Raw genomic sequence first — 18992 nt, forward strand, 5'->3', positions numbered from 1 at the left:
TTTAAATGGCACAACACAGAAACCTAATATACCTGATTTCAATACTACCTGAATACTAACAATCCAAATAACAGACTGCAGTCAGCAAAATTAAAAGAATATTTAGGAAAAATAGGCTAGGCAAGGTGGCTCATGCCGGTAATCACAGCACTTTGGTAGGCCAAGGCAGGCAGATTTCCTTGAGTCCAGGAATTTGAGACCAGCCTGAGCAACATGGTAAAACCCTAGCTCTACCAAAACTATAAAAAAAAAATCAGCCAGGTGTGGCGGCACAAGCCTGTAATTCCAACTACTCAGTGAGGCTGAGGGAGAATCCCTTGAGCTCAGGAGGTTGAGGCTGCATTGAGCCCTGATCATACCACTGCACTCCAGCCTGGACAACAGAGTGAGATTCTGTCTCAAAAAAAAAAAAAAAATTAGGAAAAATAAAGATAATTACAAAAAGCAAAACTATCCAAGAATTAACCAGAAACAAGTCGGAAAAAATTTTTCAAAAACACAGAAATTCATTTTGAGAATTTAGAGTAACAATTGAAATAGAGGGGCCCTTATAAATCACATGGTCCAAACCTTTCATTTACCTTTGAGAAAACTAAGACTTAGACAAGTTTTGTTTTAATTAAAAAAGTAACATCTCTATTTAATGACAGGAGATTGGCCTTGTACTTGGGTTTGATGGCCAACTGATACATAATCCATCATTATCCTTAACCCATAATTAAGATACAGTGAACTCTGTAATGATACCATATTAAATCTACACAGTTATGATTTGAGAGTAAACTGATAAGTTTACTGTTATACTGAATACATTTTATGTATTTATTCATTACATAGAATACATTTCATGTATTTATAATTGGTTCTCTCTCCTTTGATACAAGTAGATACGATTTTAATAAAAAAAGTTTTAATGAGGGTTAAAAACCCCTTTAAGACTCTGTGAGTCAATCAAAAGGTTCAATTTATACTATATCTATTATTTTTTTCCTACCAACTTCTACAAATAAACACTGAAGCAATTTTCTTTTTTCTAACTCTAAGCTGAACCACTCAGTCAGTTCTTCGGTTCTAAAGCGTTATAGTATCTCATTTGTTCTCAAGCTACTGAAAGTATTTACATTTAAGTAGCATAATTTTTCTAAATGGTTTGCATAATTTAGCATAAACTGAGTTCCTCTGAGTTTGCTAAACTTGTATATATTCTAAAATGAAAAAAGGTAGTATTTTCAAGAGGCTTAATTAAGAAAAGGCTAGAATTGGCCAGGCGTGGTGGCTCACGCCTGGAATCCTAGCACTTTGAAAGGCCAAGGCAGGCAGATCATGAGGTCAGGAGTTTGAGACCAGCCTGGTCAACATAATGAAACCCCATCTCTACTAAAAATACAAAAATTAGCTGAGTGTGGTGGCGGGCACCTGCAGTCTCAGCTACTAGGGAGTCTAAGGCAGGAGAATTGCTTGAACCCAGGAGGCGGAGGTTGCAATGCTGAGATTGCATCACTGCACTCCACCCTAGGTGGGACTCTGTCTCAAAAAGAAAAGAAAAGAAAAGGCTAGGATTTTAAATTTAGAAGTGCACATCAAAAGCTATCTTTGGATTGTGATTGGGAATAGGGACAAAAAGAAAAAGTGGCAAATAAAATGGGTAAGTCTGTAGATATTTTATCATCTGTTTGTTGTGTTAGCACAATTTACTTAACTTCTCTAAGTTTAAGGCTTGCAGCAAAGGCAAAACAAAACTGCTCAAATATAAAAGGATAAAGGAGGAGGCTTAGAGACAGTTATAGAAGGCCTCATTGTTCTTTAGCCTGTAGGTGCTCAATTTACAATTAAAATACCAGTAACTCATTTTGTCTTTCAAAAACCTACTCTTATCACTCAATATCCCCAGCTTACTTGACTTCACCTACCTGCTAAATGACAAACTTGGAAAGAGACTAACCTTTTTGAGAGTGCCTTCGTGTTTCCAGGCTGACCTATCTTCTTCACTGCATTTAACTGAGAGTGCAGCAAGAGCTTGTGTGTACAGTAGGGTAAAAAGTACCTTCACAATGCAAGTAAAGTGATCTGCAAGAGAAAAAAAATCATTATTTCTTTGGAATTTAGATATTTTGTACTCAAGACAGTTTTACAAATATATGCCTTTTCTTGCATATGTAATTGGGTTTAGTTTTCAATACTTAATCATTTTTTCGTTTGTTTTTGAGACAAGGTCTCAATCTGTCACCCAGGCAGCGCAGTGCCTGGAGTGCAGTGGCGTGATCACAATTTACTGCAGCCTCGACCTCCCAAGCTCAAGCAATTCTTGCATCTCAGCTCTAATCTGCCCCTCCCGAGTAGCTGGGACTACAGGCATGTCCTACCACACCCAACTAATTTTTTATTTTTTGTAGAGATTGGGTCTCCCTATGTACCCCAGGCTAGTCTCAAGTCCGTTGGGCTCAAGCTATCCTCCCACTGAAGCCTCCCAAAGTGCTGGGATTACAGACATGAGAGCCTGAAATTATCATGTACTATTATATTTGCTGCCCAACAGATCTGGAATTATGAAAGCAAAATTCCTCTATTCATCCAAAGGATATGTAAACCAGAAGCATTTAGCACAGTGGAAAGGGTGATCTCTTTCAGAAGACTGGAGTGCTAATGCCATTCAACCTTGGAATAGCGGTGAAACCTTGGCAAATGCCCTTACTGGGCTTCAGATGCTCAATAACAATGTTTAGGAATCACGGTGTTTAAAACCAACATATCATCTACCCCTACAGGATACACATCTTAACAAGGATAATATTATATGGAATATTATATAAATCTTATAAAGTAAAAAACAAAAAAGAAAAAAATCCCAATATTTAGGTTACTATTGGCTTCAGAGCTTAATGAAGACTATAGCAATAAGACTGGGCAACACAGCAAGACCCCATCTCTACAAAAAATTTTAAAAATAGCTGGGTGTGGTGACAGCACCTGTTGCCCTAACTACTCAGGAGGCTGAGGCAGGAGGATCACTTGAGCTCAGAAGGTCAAGGCTATAGTAATTCAAGATCACTCCCCTTAACTCCAGCCTGGGCAATCGAGACCCTGCCTCAAATAAAGACAAAAATAAAAATAAAAAACTAAAGCAATACAAAATAGTAGTAACAATATATAAAGTGCCTGGCAGCTTCTGGCACATATTAGGTACTTAATAAATGGAAGCTTTAATATTGATAATTAACATTTATATTTACCTAATAACATAGCAACTTTCTTCAAGTGTCTCATTCAATCCTCAAAACAGTCTCAATTGGATAACTGAGCTTCAGAAAGATGTGCTTGTGATATCAAAGCTAATAAGCACCCAGGTCTGAACTTGAATCCATATAAATCATTTTTCTTCAGGTTCAGTGTTCCTTCTATATTATACTCCTCTCCTAGTAAATGGATACTACCATTTAATCAGTTGCTGGAGTACAGAAATTCTTGACAATTTCTCCATTAAAATAATCACCAAGTCCTGTTAATTCTACTTTTTAAATATCTCTCAAGTCAATTTCAACACTGTGGACCAGACTTGTATCCTTTCTTGCCTAGACCTATAATCCCAGCTAAAGCAGCTGTGTTGGGGGTCCCCAAGACCACTGCCAAGTTTGATGATGCACTAGTAGGACTTATAAGACTCAGTACAGAGTCATACTTATAGCTGTTATGACTGCAAAAGGATAAAAGTTAAAATCAGCAAACGGAAAAGGCACATTGGGTGAAGTCCAGAGGAAAATTCCAGAGTCTTCTCCCAGTAGAACCACACAGTATGTGCTAAACTCCCCCAGCAACAACAAGCTGTGACAGCATGTATGAAATGGATACCAGGGGATCTCATCAGAGACTCAGTGCCCAAGGTTTTTACTGGTCATGCAGGCACTCTCTTCCTGACATATAAAAATTCCAGACTCTCAAGAGGAAAGCAGGTATGTTCAGCATAAACCACACTCTGTACAAACAGTTTAGGCATAGCGTGCCACTCGTATCAATTCTGGGAATGGGACGCCTCCTGAAATCCAAGTTCCCAGAGGCCAGTCAAGGCCTAACCTTGCAAGAGGCCTTTCAAAGGACTTCTATGTTAATTCTTTTCAGCACAGTAGTTTATCTGTATCACCTCTCAGCTCCCTGCAATCTACTTTCCTTATTCTAGCCAGAATGATCTTTTATTTTTCCTCCAGCTTTACTGAGTTATAATTGACAAAAATTATATTATTGAAGGTAGACAATGTAGTTTTGATATAAGCACACATTGTGAAATGATGGCCACAATTAAGTTAATTAACATATTAATCATCCCATATAGTTATGTGTCTGTATGTATGTGTGTGTGCTGAGAATATGTAAAATCTCTTCTCTTAGTACATTTTAAGTATACTAGAGAATACTATAGCTATAGTCACCATGGTGTATATTAGATCTCCAGAACTAATTCATCTTATAACTGAAAGTGCATACCCTTTGACCAACATCTTCCCATTTTCCCCAACTCCCTGTCCCATGTGAACCTCCTACTCTCTATTTTGACTTGTTTAGATTACACATATGTGAGATCATGCAGTAGTTCTCTCTCTGTGACTGGTTTATTTCATTTAGCACACGTCCTATGGGTTCATCCACACTGTCAAAATGGCAAGATTTCCTTCTTTTTTTAAGACTAAATAATATCCCAGTGTACTTATATGCCACATTTTCTTTATTTATTCATCCACTGACAGACACTTAGGTTGTTTCCATATCTTGGCTATTGTGATGAAAGCTGCAATGAACATGGGACTGGAGTGCAGATTTCTCTTTAAGATACTTCTTTTACTTCCTTAGGATATACACCCGTAAGTGGGACTACTGGATCACAGAGTAGTTCTATTTCAGTTTTTTGAGGAACCTCCATACAGTTTCAGGATGCCCAGAACAAAGGAAGAACAATGAGTCAACCATCAGAATGAGTCAAGTTAGAGAAATATTTATATGACAGAAATTATAGGATTTGGTGGACCTTTGGAGGTAGAGGTGATGGTGGCATCTCATAGATGGTAGTAGCATTGACTAAAAAGTAAAGGAGAGGATGAGAGCAGATGTGGATATAAGGAATATTAACATTATATATACTGGGTTTGAGGCATGTCTCAAAATTCAAGTCCAGAACTCACTGGAGAGTTGTAGTCTAAAGCTAGAGATTTGGGAATCATCAGATAATAGGTGTAGTTAAAGTTATGGGAAAGAAGATAAAATTGTTAAGGAAAAGGACAGGAATTGAAGAACAATTCAAAGAATGATAAGAGAAAGAAGAAATTTAAAAAGAGCCTGAAAATGAGTACAAAAAGAGATAAAAGAACCAGGAAAGGATGGTGCCATCAAAATAAAGTATTTCCATCATTTAATTACATATTTTAATAACTGACAGACATGAAAGAATTTGTCTATTATGCACAAACAAAAACATCCTAACCAGAGAGTCATTAATATTGTGTAAAAACATCACTCATGTATAGCTTCTTCTTAAACTATACACACATATTTTTCTTTTACTAAAAAGAAGTAATTTGGCCGGGCACAGTGGGTCATGCCTGTAATCCCAGATCTTTGCGAGGCTGAAGTAGGTGGATCACCGGAGGTCAGGAGTTCAAGACCAGCCTGGCCAACCTGGTGAAACCTCATCTCAACTAAAAATACAAAAAACTAGCTAGGCATGGTGGTAGGTACCTGTAATCCTAGCTATTTGGAAGGCTGATTCAGGAAAATCGCTTGAACCCAGGAGGTAGAGGTTGCAGTCAGCCAAGATGGTGCCATTGTACTCTAGCTTGGGCAACAAGAGTGAAATTGTCTCCAAAAAAAAAAAAAAATACAATACACTATAAAAAGCAAAATAAAATAATAAAATAGAAATAATGTACTAAAAGAAACAATAGCCACTATAGTTTTAGCTTTTCATCATAGAAAAGTACTAATTTCTGGTTTTAGTTCATTTGTCTGTCTTGATTATCATCATTTAAAAAAATACAGTCAGCTCTTTGTACCTGTAGGTTCCTTATCCATGGCTTCAACCAAACGTGGATCAAAAGTATTTGGAAGAAAACAAAATGGATGGTTGTGTCTGTACTGAATATGTACAGACTTTTTCCTCTTCTCATTATGCCCTACACAATACAGTATAACAACGATTTATATAACATTTATATTGTATTAGGTATTCTAAGTAATCAAGAGACGATTTAAAGAATATGAGAAGATATGCATAGGTTCTGTGCAAATACTACACCATTTTATGAAAGGGACTTGAGCACCTGTGGATTTTGGCATTGGCAGGGGGTCCTGGAACTAGTCTCCCATGGATACCAATAGATGACTGTTCGTTAACTGGCAATTTAAAGTCAAAGCTTAAGCGTAAGTTCTCACATTCACTTGTTCATTTAACAAATATTTATTTATTGAATGCTTGCCATGTGTAAGACCGACATCTTTTAGGGACCTAGAAAAACAAGGAATCTCTCACATGAGGTTTATATTAGGCCTACAGGCTGCTAACTACCAACATTAAAACAGAGAACAAAGACCTTCAAATACAATTATCAAAACTTAAAAAGAAGAAAAAAGGATTGGACATCTACTCTAACTCAATGTGTTTAAACACAACAACAACAATAAAAAAACACTATCAAAATACCTGAGGTTGAAAGGAACATCAATACTTACTTGAAATGCCTTAGAAGTAAACTATCTGGAATTTTTTTTAAGACAAGGTAGAGTATATCTAAAATAACAAAATCCCTAGGGGATGAGCACACAAGTAAACAGGACATGATCTGAAGAAGGTATTAGACATTTTATTCTGTTCCTATCACCATTAAAATGTTTTGTAAAAATATATACTATTCCACTGCTTCCATAAAGCACTTTGCATATACCACATGCAGACATCAAATCATCTTAGTCTTACCTTTTATCATTTAGAGTTACTAACTACATGTGCTCTGACTCTCTCTAAAAAGTCTAGTCTACAAGAAAAATCAATTTGTGTTGTGTTTTTCTGTGTGACAAACTCAAGTCTATTTTCTCTTTGATGAGTGAAGAATCCAGTTTAATAAGACTTCATTTGCCTTAATCAACATAGAACCAAGAAAAGATACCAAGTTCATCTAACAACTAATAGGGTAGTTAATGCTGGTCCTTTGAGTATACTTCAGACAATTGAATTCTGAGCCCGATAAACTGCCAACACTCTAAAAAAAAATTATATAGACGTGATCACAATATAAGTGTTAAAGATTCAAATGAAAGTAATAGATTTCTTGAATTTTAAAACAAAATAAGCAATTTACCAGAAACTAAGACTACTGTATTTTTAACACACCCACTGTATCCCTAAAGCATTTATTGAACATATGATATAAAGGTAGGCATTAGGGATACATATAAGATGGTGCTAGTCTTGGAGGAACTGACAGTCTGGAGAGGGAGACATTAAAGAAAATCAGACAAGTCAGACAAGTATCAAAACAGAATCACAGAAAAGTTATTTTGGAAATGAGAAGAACCAATAGAAAGGCTTCTAGGAAAGGGCAACATAAGGTAAAGGACCATCATGAGTTATTAAGTAAAGAATGGAGAAATGGCAAACATTTAAACATGCTCATAATTCTCCTATCTTAAAAATAAAAAATAACCCTTTGTAATAGTAATCCCCCCTTATCCTAAGGAGATACACTCCAAGACCCCAGACGATGTCTGCAATTGTGGATAATTCTGAACACTGTAACTCAGTACTATGTAACAAGATGGGTTTGAGCTGTGCAGGTCTACTCATATAAGGATTTTCTTCCACTTCTGCCACCCTTGAGACAACAAGACCAACCCTTCCTCTTCCTCTTCTTCCTCAGCCTATTCAACATAAAGATGACAAAGATGAATACTTCTAGGATGAGCCACTTCCACTTGATGAGTAGTAAACATATTTTCTCTTTCTTATGATTTTCGTAATGTTTTCTTTTCTCTAGCTTACTTTATCATGAGAATAAAGTACACACTACATATAACACACAAATTATGTATTAATTGACTGTGCTATTTGTAAGGCTTCTGGTCAACAACAGGCTATTAGTGGTTAAGTTTTTGGGAAGTCAAAAATTACGCGCGGATATTCAACTGCACGGTGGAGGGGGTTAGGAACTGGAGAAGTAAAGGGGGACCACACCCTTAGCTTCTGTGTTGTTCAAGGGTCAACTGTACATACATACCTATGATAAAGTTTAATTTATAAATCAGGCACAATAAGACATTAACAATAATAATAAAATAGAACAACTATAATAATATAATAAAAATTATGAAAATGTGATCTTTCTCTCAAAATATCTTACTGTACTATGGCCATAACTTTTGCTATTTAAGGTGTGATTGTGAAACTAGTGCAAATTTTTTTTCCTTCTTCATAATTTCACAGATAGAAGACTCATTCTTACCAAAGATCTTAGTTACCTCAGCATACAATTTTTTTCCTTTTCTTATTAAGTTGGGAACTTTCACCTTTTCACTTAAAAGATTTAAGAACTTTAGTTTATCTTTGGCATATCCAAATTGCCAGTGTCAACTGAAGAATCACAAGGTTTACAAGTTTGGAAAGGAGAGCTTTATTTCTCATAAAAGGTTGCATCCTGTAGTTAACCATCAGCAAGGTGGGAATCACAGCCTCTAGCATAAGCCAAGAGCAAGTCCTTTGAGGAAGGTCAGGAATTTATGCTGAACAGGGTAGCTCAGTGTACATATTCGATAAGCTATAGGAAGAGCCATGAATATTTATGAAAGAAGAAACAGGCACATATGCAATTTAGCTTCATGCCTCTTCATGAGTTGTGTGTTCAAAAAATGGCGGCAATAGCATGATCCCAGGGTGGAGGTTTCAGCCCTCTGACATTAGAAAGTGAATTAGAAGAAGACATTAAAAACCCTCACTGAACTTCCTTCATGGGTTAGCCAAAACCAGTTCAGAGATGCTGGTCAGTTTTAGGGTAGGGATGTATTGCGATGCTCCAAAGAGGGAGAGGGGAGTTCGGTTGTAACCCCAGATGACTGGCTAAATGTGATTAAAGAATGAGCCCTTTGTTTCTTGTTTCCTAGATGTGGTTTCTGCTTATACCTTACAAAATAATTCTGATTAAAGGTTAATAAGGGAGGGGCACACTGAGGTGTGAATGACCTCCCATCCTCATTGCTGGGAACTCAGTTTTTAAGGTTGCTCTGGGGTTTCCTTGGCCAAGATGGGTTTCTATTCAGTTGGGGAGCTTAAGATTTTATTTTTATTTCTCACCACCATCACTAGTCTTGTGCTTTGGGGCCATTATTAAGCAAAATAAGAGTTGCTTGAACATAAGCACTGTGATACCACAACAGTTGTTCTGATAGTCCAGATGGCTACTAAATGACTAATGAGCAGGTAGCATCTACATTGTGGATATACTAAACAAATAGATGATTTCACTTCCCAGAGAGAAAGGGACAAGGCAGCACAAGATTTCGCTGTAGTACTCAGAATGGCATGCAACTTAAAATGTATAAATTGTTTATTTCTGGAATATTCCATTTACTCTTGTGGACCAAAGTTGACCACTGGTAACTAAAACCATAGAAAGTGAAAGGGGGTAAGCAGGACTACTGTACATCATGTACGACTTCTGTTTTCTTCCTCCATTCTCTCCTGGAATATCTCTCTGTTTAATTTCTCAATTCTCTCACTTCCTTCTCATTTCTCATCCCACTGTAATCTGCTGATTCTACAAATTATATTTGCCTATGGCCAGGAGTCCCTAGGATAATATACAAATAACTAAATTTTAGAGGTCAAAATCCTTTTGAAAATCTGTTAAGAGCTATAAAACTACTCAGAAAAAAATGCACATATACATACAATATTTTTTCTTCACCATTTTAGAAGATTTGTGGATTTCTTGAAGCCTATTAATAAACTCTCAAACCACATTTTAAAAAGCCTTGGTCTTAGGCTGGCACAGTGGCTCATGCCTGTAATTCCAGAGCTTCTGGAGGCCAATGCAGGTGGACTCCTTGAGCCTTGAGTTCGAAACCAACCTGGCAACAAAGTGAGGCCCCCCCCATCTCTACAAAAAATAAAATTAGTCAAATATGGTGGTGTGCACTTGTGGTCTCAACTACACAGGTGTCTGAGGCAGAAGGACTGCTTGAGCCCAGAAGATCAAGGCTGCAATGAGTTATAACTGTGCTACTGTACTCCAGCCTGGGCAACAGAACAAGACCCTATCCCCCCAAAATTTAAAAAAATAAAGCCTTGGTCTGAAGAAGCTATCAAAGATTGTTGGGGTTATATCAATAGGATACAAGCCAACCTAAAGTGTTTAAATAGTTATTATTTTACTATAGGATTGAAAGACACTACTAAATATATTAAAATCCAAGAATTCATAATACTAAAAGAAAAAAAAGCAATCAACTTTGGAGAATGCTAAAAAAAGGTCATTTTTCTGAACTAGTAAATAAAATCAAGCATTTAACCTGCCTTTCCTATATCAACTTTACCAATGTGTAAACAAAAAGGAAAAACAAATAGGAAAAAATTTTAGTTTTAAGAATTCCATTTAACAAATGAAATAATTAAGAAATAAATCTAGAGAATAATCAATAGCTTCTACTGTCACATAAAGAGAAACAACTGGAAATTATATCTCCTGATAAAAGTATTTAACATTATTCATGAAGTATTTTTGCAAAAAGAAATAAAAAACTAATTCCATCTAAATATATCTGCCAATTTGTAAGACACACACAGGGACAGAACAACATGTTATTTAAATGATATTATTGCGGTACAACTAGCAAAACAGAGACTACAGGAAGTTCTAAAGGAAAAAAGACCCATATTCTTCAACAAATAAAATGCAAGGAGGAAGGAAGCAACCCACAGACTTAAAAGAAATGTAACGACCAAATCCAATGTGTAGATCTTTTTTGGATCCTAAGTCAAATAAACCAACTATAAAAAAATCATTTACAGGCCTGGCGCAGTGGCTTATCCCTGTAATCTCAACACTTTGGGAGGACGAGGCAAGTGGATCATGGGGTCAGGCATTCGAGACCAGCCTGGCCAACATGGTGAAATCCAGTCTCTACTAAAAATGCAAGAATTAGCCAGGTGTGGTGGTAGGCACCTATAATCCAAGCTATTCAGGAGGCTGAGGCAGGAGAATCACTGGAACCCAGGAAGCAGAGGTTGCAGTGAGCCAAGATACCGTGACACTGCACTCCAGCCTGGGCAACAGAGCGAGATTCTGTTTCCAAAATAAAAGAAAAAAAAATCATTTACAAGAAGCAACTATGAACACTGATGGACTGAGGGGATATTTATGGATATTTAGACATAATTATGCATTTTCAACTGTGTTCACATTATGCTTATGTTTACTGAAACAATCCTTATCATTTAGAGATACATACTGAAGACTTTATAGATAAAACGATATGCAATCTGGAATTTGCTTCAAAATAACCACAGGTGGGAAGGAGAAAGGAATAAGTGAGGATATAAATAAAACAAGACTGGCCATGAGTTGATTGGGGGGGGTGGGGGAGCAGTTCATTAAACTCTGCTGTTTACTGTAATGTATGCTTGTAAATAGTTTATTTTTAAAGCCCTTGGTTTAAAACAAAGCAAAACTTTGAGATATTTTCTTTTTCTTTTTTTTTTTTTGAGACGGAGTTTCGCTCTTGTTACCCAGGCTGGAGTGCAATGGCACGATCTTGGCTCACCACAACCTCTGCCTACTGGGTTCAGGCAATTCTCCTGCCTCAGCCTCCTGAATAGCTGGGATTACAGGCATGTGCCACCATGCCCAGCTAATTTTTTGTATTTTTAGTAGAGACGGGGTTTCACCATGTTAACCAGGATGGTCTCGATCTCCTGACCTCGTGATCCACCTGCCTCGGCCTCCCAAAGTGCTGGGATTACAGGCGTGAGCCACCATGCCCGGCCCGAGATATTTTCTTTCTTAAAGTCAATGGAAAATAATAAGCAGCATTAAAGCTCTCTTTTGTGGGCCCTGCTTACGGAAATGTTGGAAGCAGAGATATTCTATAATCACTGGTCGCAGACGCGCTATAGAATCTTGGAGTCTGTATCCTACAAAGCATGGTTAAGAACATATTTGTGAAGCTCCTCAAAAACAGCAACACGATCCAAACCTGGGTAACTGATCCTCCCTGATAAGGTTTGGGTGTCTCCCCAACCAAATCTCATCTTGAATTGTAGCTTCCATAATTCCCTCAAGTTGTGGGAGGGACCCAGTGGGAGATAAATGAATCATGGGGGCAGCTCCCCAACACTGTTCTCGTGGTAGTGAATAAGTCATGAGATCTGATGGTTTTATGAGGGGAAGCCCTTTTCACTTGGCTATCATTCTCTTGTCTGCCACCATGTGAGATGTGCCTTTTGCCTTCTGCCATGATTGTGAGACCTCCCAGTCACATGGAACTGTGAGTTCATTAATTCTTTCTTTTGTAAATTGCCCAGTCTCAGGTATGTCTTTATCAGCAGCATGAAAATAATCTAACACACACCCTAAAAAGGATGATGATTTTATGTCTTAAATCCTGGAGGTTCAAAAAGAAGAAACTATTTTAGCCTGAGAGGTAATAATTGTAAATTTTCTGTGAATTTTCTAAGAGGACTTCTTAAAAAAGAATGTGAAATTCCTTTCTTAACTCTCATCTTGCTGCCTTAAACTAGACTGTGATGACTGGAACTCTGGCAGCTACCTTGGCACAGGGAGATGAGAGCCATACCATAAAGAATCCGGTGCTGTGAAGTAGAAGCATCTGGCCTGACTACTTTTACACTTCTTTCTACATAGAAAACAAAAACAAAAACAAAAACAAGCAGTATCTTATTTAAGCTACTGTGTTATTTTGTTTTCTTTTATATTATATATAGCCAAATCTGACCTAAGTTATAAATCTTTCCTCTTGTACATAAAGAACTAAATACAAATACCTGAAAACAGTGATGTATCAGAAGTTGCTTCTGAGTTTATTCTTTAGAGGCCAGGGTTGCGATGGGTATTATGAAAGATAAGATCCAAGAACATAAGAGATCAAGAAAAAAAAACTTGTTTTTAATATATTTAATTTGAGCTTCTGATGAGATAAGTGGCATAGAAAGGTCTTTTAACCTGGTGACAATGCTAAGCATCGAAAAATTTAAGAGGTATGTAGGTAGGTTTCTGCACCCACATATTTTTCAGATAAAACCATAGGAAGCATTTAACATTCTAGTAAGTCTAAACAGTACAATTTGCCTTCTTCTTTTCTCTTCTGATAACAACCAATAACTTAAACAGTTATATAGTACACATTTTTATAAAAAAAAAACACTGTCACAAAAAAGACCACCAACTATTAACTCTTACATCAAAAGGGAGTGGAGAAGAAAAATTCATATTAACAACTCTATCTCCCCTAGTCAACTCTCTACCTCCCCTCAAAAAAAAAAAAAATCCTGTCTGTGGAAAATTAACATAATTAAGCTCTGAACTTCCTAGCAATTAAAGGCCTCTATCCATTCTCAAGTGTGAAAGAATGGCATTTTTTTGTCTGACCCTAAATTCTAAGAGGAATTCATCACCCCAATGACAGCTAGCAAAATATTATATAATGTGTTTGACAGCAGTATAATCCAATCTCAAGATAATCCTATCTTAAATTATTTTAAAATTTTAAGAAATCATTGAATACACAAGTTTTAAAAGCAATTCTAACTACAGGTAAATGAAGTGACTGCTAAATACCTAGTTATTTGGTTCCCCAAAGGCAAAGTCCATGTTTTAGTCATCTTTATGTCTCCAGCACTTGGCAAAGAAGCATAGCAACCTGGCACACAGTAGGTACTTATTAAGTATTTCTTAAACTGAATTAGGCAATGAATTTATAAAATTTGCTTATTAAATTTGTTCACCAAGAAACTCTTCTTTAATGATATTACTTTAAGGTATGATTATTTACAGTATTATACCTTTTTACATTGATGATTTCCTAAATTTATTCTATTATTTAGCCATTATTAACATATTAACATATCAGTTTTCTTTACTCACTTTAGAATATCGTTTCTTGACTCTGTTTCTACTGAATTAAATTTACTAGGTTTGGTTAATTCGTGTATTGTATCCTCTTTCAACATGAACTTTGCCTTCTGTTGAAAGCTAGTGCCAACAGTGACTTCTAACAAGAAGGACGATGCACCAGCTATAGCTTTCAGACAGACACAACAAGTTTTTTACTCTTAACTAAAATATTTTTCTCTTTAGATTAAATATTGATTATAGAAACAAAATTCGTTCTCTATGCCAAGTTTCCTTCTCTTTTAGCTTTTCAGGTTTATGTAATAACTAAGCTTATAAGTAAAAGGTATATTTAAATAACATATTTAAATATTTTGAAGACATAATAAAACAAAGTAATTTTTTAAGTATTTCAAAACGTAATGCTACTAATATGATTAGAAGAGTACAATCAGGAGTAAACCAGCCTGATCCAAGGCAACTGTTTCCCTAGACCAAGAAAAACTAACCAAAGTGACACAAAAAGCCTAAAGAATTTGAAACTAATTTTACAAAGAGATTAGTTTTCATGAGACTATTTAACAGGTTTAGTTTTTAAGCTCTATACACAAATGATTAAATTAGTAGACACAGACTAACCCCCAAAAAAGTAACATTCAAAAATATCTAAAGTTTTGCAGTTAAATATGAGAAGTTAAACAGAATTACCATATGTTCCAGCAATTCCACTTCCAGCTATACATCCCCCAAGAAAGAAAAAACGTGTTAAAGAAAAAATCTTTTTTTATTTATTTTTTTTTTTTTTGAGACAAAGTCTCACTCTTTCACCCAGGCTGGAGCGCAATAGTATGATCTCAGCTAACTACAACCTCCACCTCCCAGGTTCAAGAGGTTCTCATGCCTTAGCCTCCCACGTAGGTGGAATTAAAGGTGTGTGCCACCATCCCGGGCTAATTTTTGTATTTTTAGCAGAGAGAGGCTGGTTGTGAGCTCCTGGCCTCAAGTGATCCACCACGCCTGGCCTCAAACAAAATCTTCTATATGAATGTTCATGGCAGCACTATTTACAATAGCCAAAAGGTGGTAATAACCTCAACTGATGAATGGATAAACAAAATGTTGTACAGCCATACAATGGAATATTACTAAGCCATCAAGATAAATGAAGTACTAATACATGCTATAACATGGATAAACCTTGAAAGATGCTAAGTGAAAGAAGCCAGACATAAAATGCAATATAATGTATAATTTCATTAATATGAAATATCCAGTATAGGTAAATCCATGAAGACAGAAATCAGATTAGTGGTTTCTAGGGGTTCTTCAAAATATTTAAAATATGTTATTTAAAGAAGGAGAAAATAAGAAAGTGACTGCTTATAGGCATACAGTTTCCTTTGAGGCTGATGAAATGTTCTGGAACAATACTAAATGACACTTCGGTTGTACATTTTTAAATTCCTTCAATAGTAAGTTTTATGTGAATTTCACAATTAAAAAATATTAGTTCAAAACTCAGTGCTATTATTATGCTTGTTTATTAATGATATTGTTTTACTTTTTACAGAATGTCATAATTTGCATGAAATATCATAATTTGCCTATCTATATGTTTAAATGATTATTTCATATCCTTAGGTAAAAGGATTTATCAAAGATCAAGCTAGAGTTTATACAAACAATGTCTTCCTCAGGAATAAGGCTTTTCTACACCCACAGATGTTCATTCTACTGTAATTTTTAATAGTTACACAAAATAAAACTAGTTTTCTAATACAGAAGATGTTAACTATCTGATAGCATATTTTAAATGTTGTCTTCAAGTGAAAACTACAAAGTTCAAGGAGCAATAATTAAAATGTTGCTAATACAATACTAATGTTATTAATATTAATTATTAATAAAGTTATATTAATGCTAACTTAAAATCAGACTATATTTTCAATAACTCTACAATTACTACTATATCAAATATGTATGCATACAGATATGATAAAGGCACTAAGGCTGACAGTTTGCTCTATTTTTCAAATTTTTATTTGTATCATCACTTCAATTTTTTAAACCATATTCAGAGTGTTTTCCCCATGTCTTTACCTCTTAGTGACTAAAACACTGAAAAGAACAGACTCACAAGAATTTTAAAAAACACTTTTTCATGGTCATATTTTTAGCTACGATTACTATTTACTAATAAAAGAAAAAAACATTGTCTGCTATTACCACAAAAAAATATCCATCAGACTTACTGCTATATTTACTTCTCTTTCTCTTTTTGAGACAGCATCTTACTCTATTGCCGAGGCTGGTCTCAAGCTCCTGGGCTCAAGCAATTCGCCTGCCTAAGCCTCCCAAAGTGCTGGGATTATAAGCGTGAGCCACTACACTCAGCCTATTTGTCTCTATAATTTCTACAATATTCAAAACATACAGTATATAATCAAAGAATCTGAATAAAAAAGACATACCTTTGCGTAAGGGTTGTGGCATCATTAAGATCTGGATGAGCAAAAGGGATGTTACATCATGATAAAGAATTGGAACCTCAGGCTGTTGTTCTTCATTTCCCAGCCTAAAAGAAAAATGTAGTCACTTTAGATAGTACTGTGTATCTTCTATTTCTAATGTATTTTATATGTTACATATATATCTATGGAACAGAAATAAAAACTTTAATAAACAGCCAAAAAATTTTCAAAAAAAAAACCCTAGGTGTCATATGTTGCCCAAAAATTACATTTTATTAGACTCATCTTCCCTTGACTCTAACATGAAAAAAAATACATAGAAAATGTGTTGTGTTATCAAAGTAAACAATTAGGATACATTAACTTGATTATGAGTCTGATCTCTTAGATTACAGAAATTAAATAAAGCATTAAATAGAGAATGAAAGAATTAGTTTCACTACAAATGGAGCGGCTTATAGAATACTTATCACAAACTTAGCACTAACAAATAAGTAAGTTTCACATTATTACAAAAAGAAAGGTACGGTTTCCAAATCAATTCATGTTGAAAAGGTATGGTTAATTTCTCTTATTAAAATGTTGTTTCAGCTGGGCACAGTGGCTCATGCCTGTAATCCTAGTACTTTGTGAGGCTGAGGCAGGCAGATCACCTGAAAAGTCTGTGACCACACACACAACATGGTGAAAACCCTGCCTCTACAAAAAATACAAAAATTTTGCAGGGCTTGGTGGTGTGTGCCTACTTGGAGAGCTCAGGTGGGAGGATGGCTTGAACCCAGGAGGTTGAGGCTGCAGTGGGCTGTGACTGTGCCGCTGCATTCCAGCATGGGTGAAAAAGTGAGACCCTGTCTCAAAATTAATAATAAAATAAACAAAATATTTCAACTTTATAACTAATGAAATTCAAATAAAATCTTTAACATATGCAAAGTTTCAAAAAGAAAATAACCAAAGCAGAGCTTAAAATACACTATAATAGGGACAGATGTGGTGTCTCATGCCTGTAATCCCAACAGGCATAAGAGGCTGAGGTGGGAAAGTCACTTGAGACCAGGAGTTCGAGACCCACCTAGGCAACAGAGTGAGATTCCCGTCTCTACAAAAAATAAATTCTAAAAAGTACACCATAGACACGATTCAAGATGGCACGGTAAGAACAACCCAGGATTGCAGCTTTCAGTGAACATGCAGAAGGTGAGTCAAAGCCGCATTTCCAGACGGATCTTTGTTGTCCACAGAACAAGGAAATTCCCAGGTGTAGGAGAGACACGGGACACCAGCGCAGCTGTTTTGGCTAGTGCGGCTGCTTCCGCCGGCACCGCAGCGCAGCGGCACTCCGCAACACTCCACACAAAACGCACTGGTCTGGGTGCCCTGTTAAACCGGCAATCTGAGACTTGGGAGGGCAGATTAGCATATCCATCTGATTAAACGGGACTTGGACAGTGAGCCAGACCAGGAGATTCTTGGGAAGTGGCGTTTGAGCTAGCGCAGTGGGTCGCTGCAAGGGAAATAACACAGATCCCGGTGCCCTAACAGCAGGCGACTGAAACACCTGGGAGAGAGTCAACCATTCAACTTAAAAAAAAAGGCGCTCTGAGGCAGGGAGCCAGGTGAGCAGGCTCAGTGGGTTTCACCCCCACAAGGACAAAAAAACAGCAATTCGAAATGCTCTGGGTGGAGAGTTTCACTGCGGGCACAGCTGAACCCAGGACGGTGCAGCTCGGTGGGGGAGCGGCGTCTGCCATTACCGAGGCAATCGGCCCCTACTAAGGTACACTCCCATTGCTGATGCAGCCTGCCGTTGCCGAGGCAACCCACCATAACAGAGAGACTCCGCCACAGGGCGGAGCCCATGGCAGCGGGGCGGAGACCGCGGCGGCAGCAGGGCAGAGCCCGCAGCAACAGGGTGGACCCCACACCAGCAGGGCGGAGCCTCGACAGGCAAATAGTGACTATACTGCCTCCTAGCTGGGCAGGACAGTGCAATAGACACTCATAAAGCCCCAACTCCCCGAGACACAGCATCTGAGGAAAAAAAGGGGTTTTATGAGTTCTGCTGCAGCAGACTTAAACGTAGCAGCCTAACAGCCCTGAATGAACAACGGAGCTCACAGCTCAGCACTTAAGCTCCTATAAAGTACAGACTGTCTCCTCAAGCAGCTCCCTGACCCCTGTATATCCAAAGAGTCACCACAAAAAGGACTGATCACACTGACATTTGGCGGGCATCATTCTGGGACAAAGATAGCAGAAAAAGAAACTGGTAGCATCCCTCACTGTTCCGCAGCTGCTACAGGTGTACCCCAGACAAGCAGAGCCTGGAGTAGACCTCAGCAGTCGTACAGTAGAGGGGCTAGACTGGTAGGAGGAAACCAAGTAAACAATCTGGGCGTCCACTCAGAGACCCAATCAAAAAGTC

At 37.1% G+C, this 18992-nt stretch overlaps 1 protein-coding gene across 10 annotated transcripts in view; it reads right to left on the reverse strand.

Moving 5' to 3' along the window:
• Window positions 1-18992, reverse strand: part of UBR3 (ubiquitin protein ligase E3 component n-recognin 3) — a 271060-nt gene that overhangs the window by 23610 nt on the left and 228458 nt on the right. For all 10 annotated transcript variants that reach the window (XR_013518889.1, XR_013518888.1, XR_013518887.1 and 7 more), the window contains 2 exons: window positions 16568-16671; window positions 1943-2067 (listed from right to left, as the gene is read on the reverse strand). Coding sequence is in view for 7 of the 10 variants with exons in the window: in XM_054257546.2 (XP_054113521.1) it covers window positions 1943-2067; window positions 16568-16671 (229 nt within the window). In the remaining 3 variants the exon portion in view is untranslated. The remainder of the gene's footprint in view (window positions 1-1942; window positions 2068-16567; window positions 16672-18992) is intronic.

This window comes from Callithrix jacchus, chromosome 6 (genome assembly GCF_049354715.1).
Source record: "Callithrix jacchus isolate 240 chromosome 6, calJac240_pri, whole genome shotgun sequence".
NCBI lineage: Eukaryota > Metazoa > Chordata > Mammalia > Primates > Cebidae > Callithrix > Callithrix jacchus.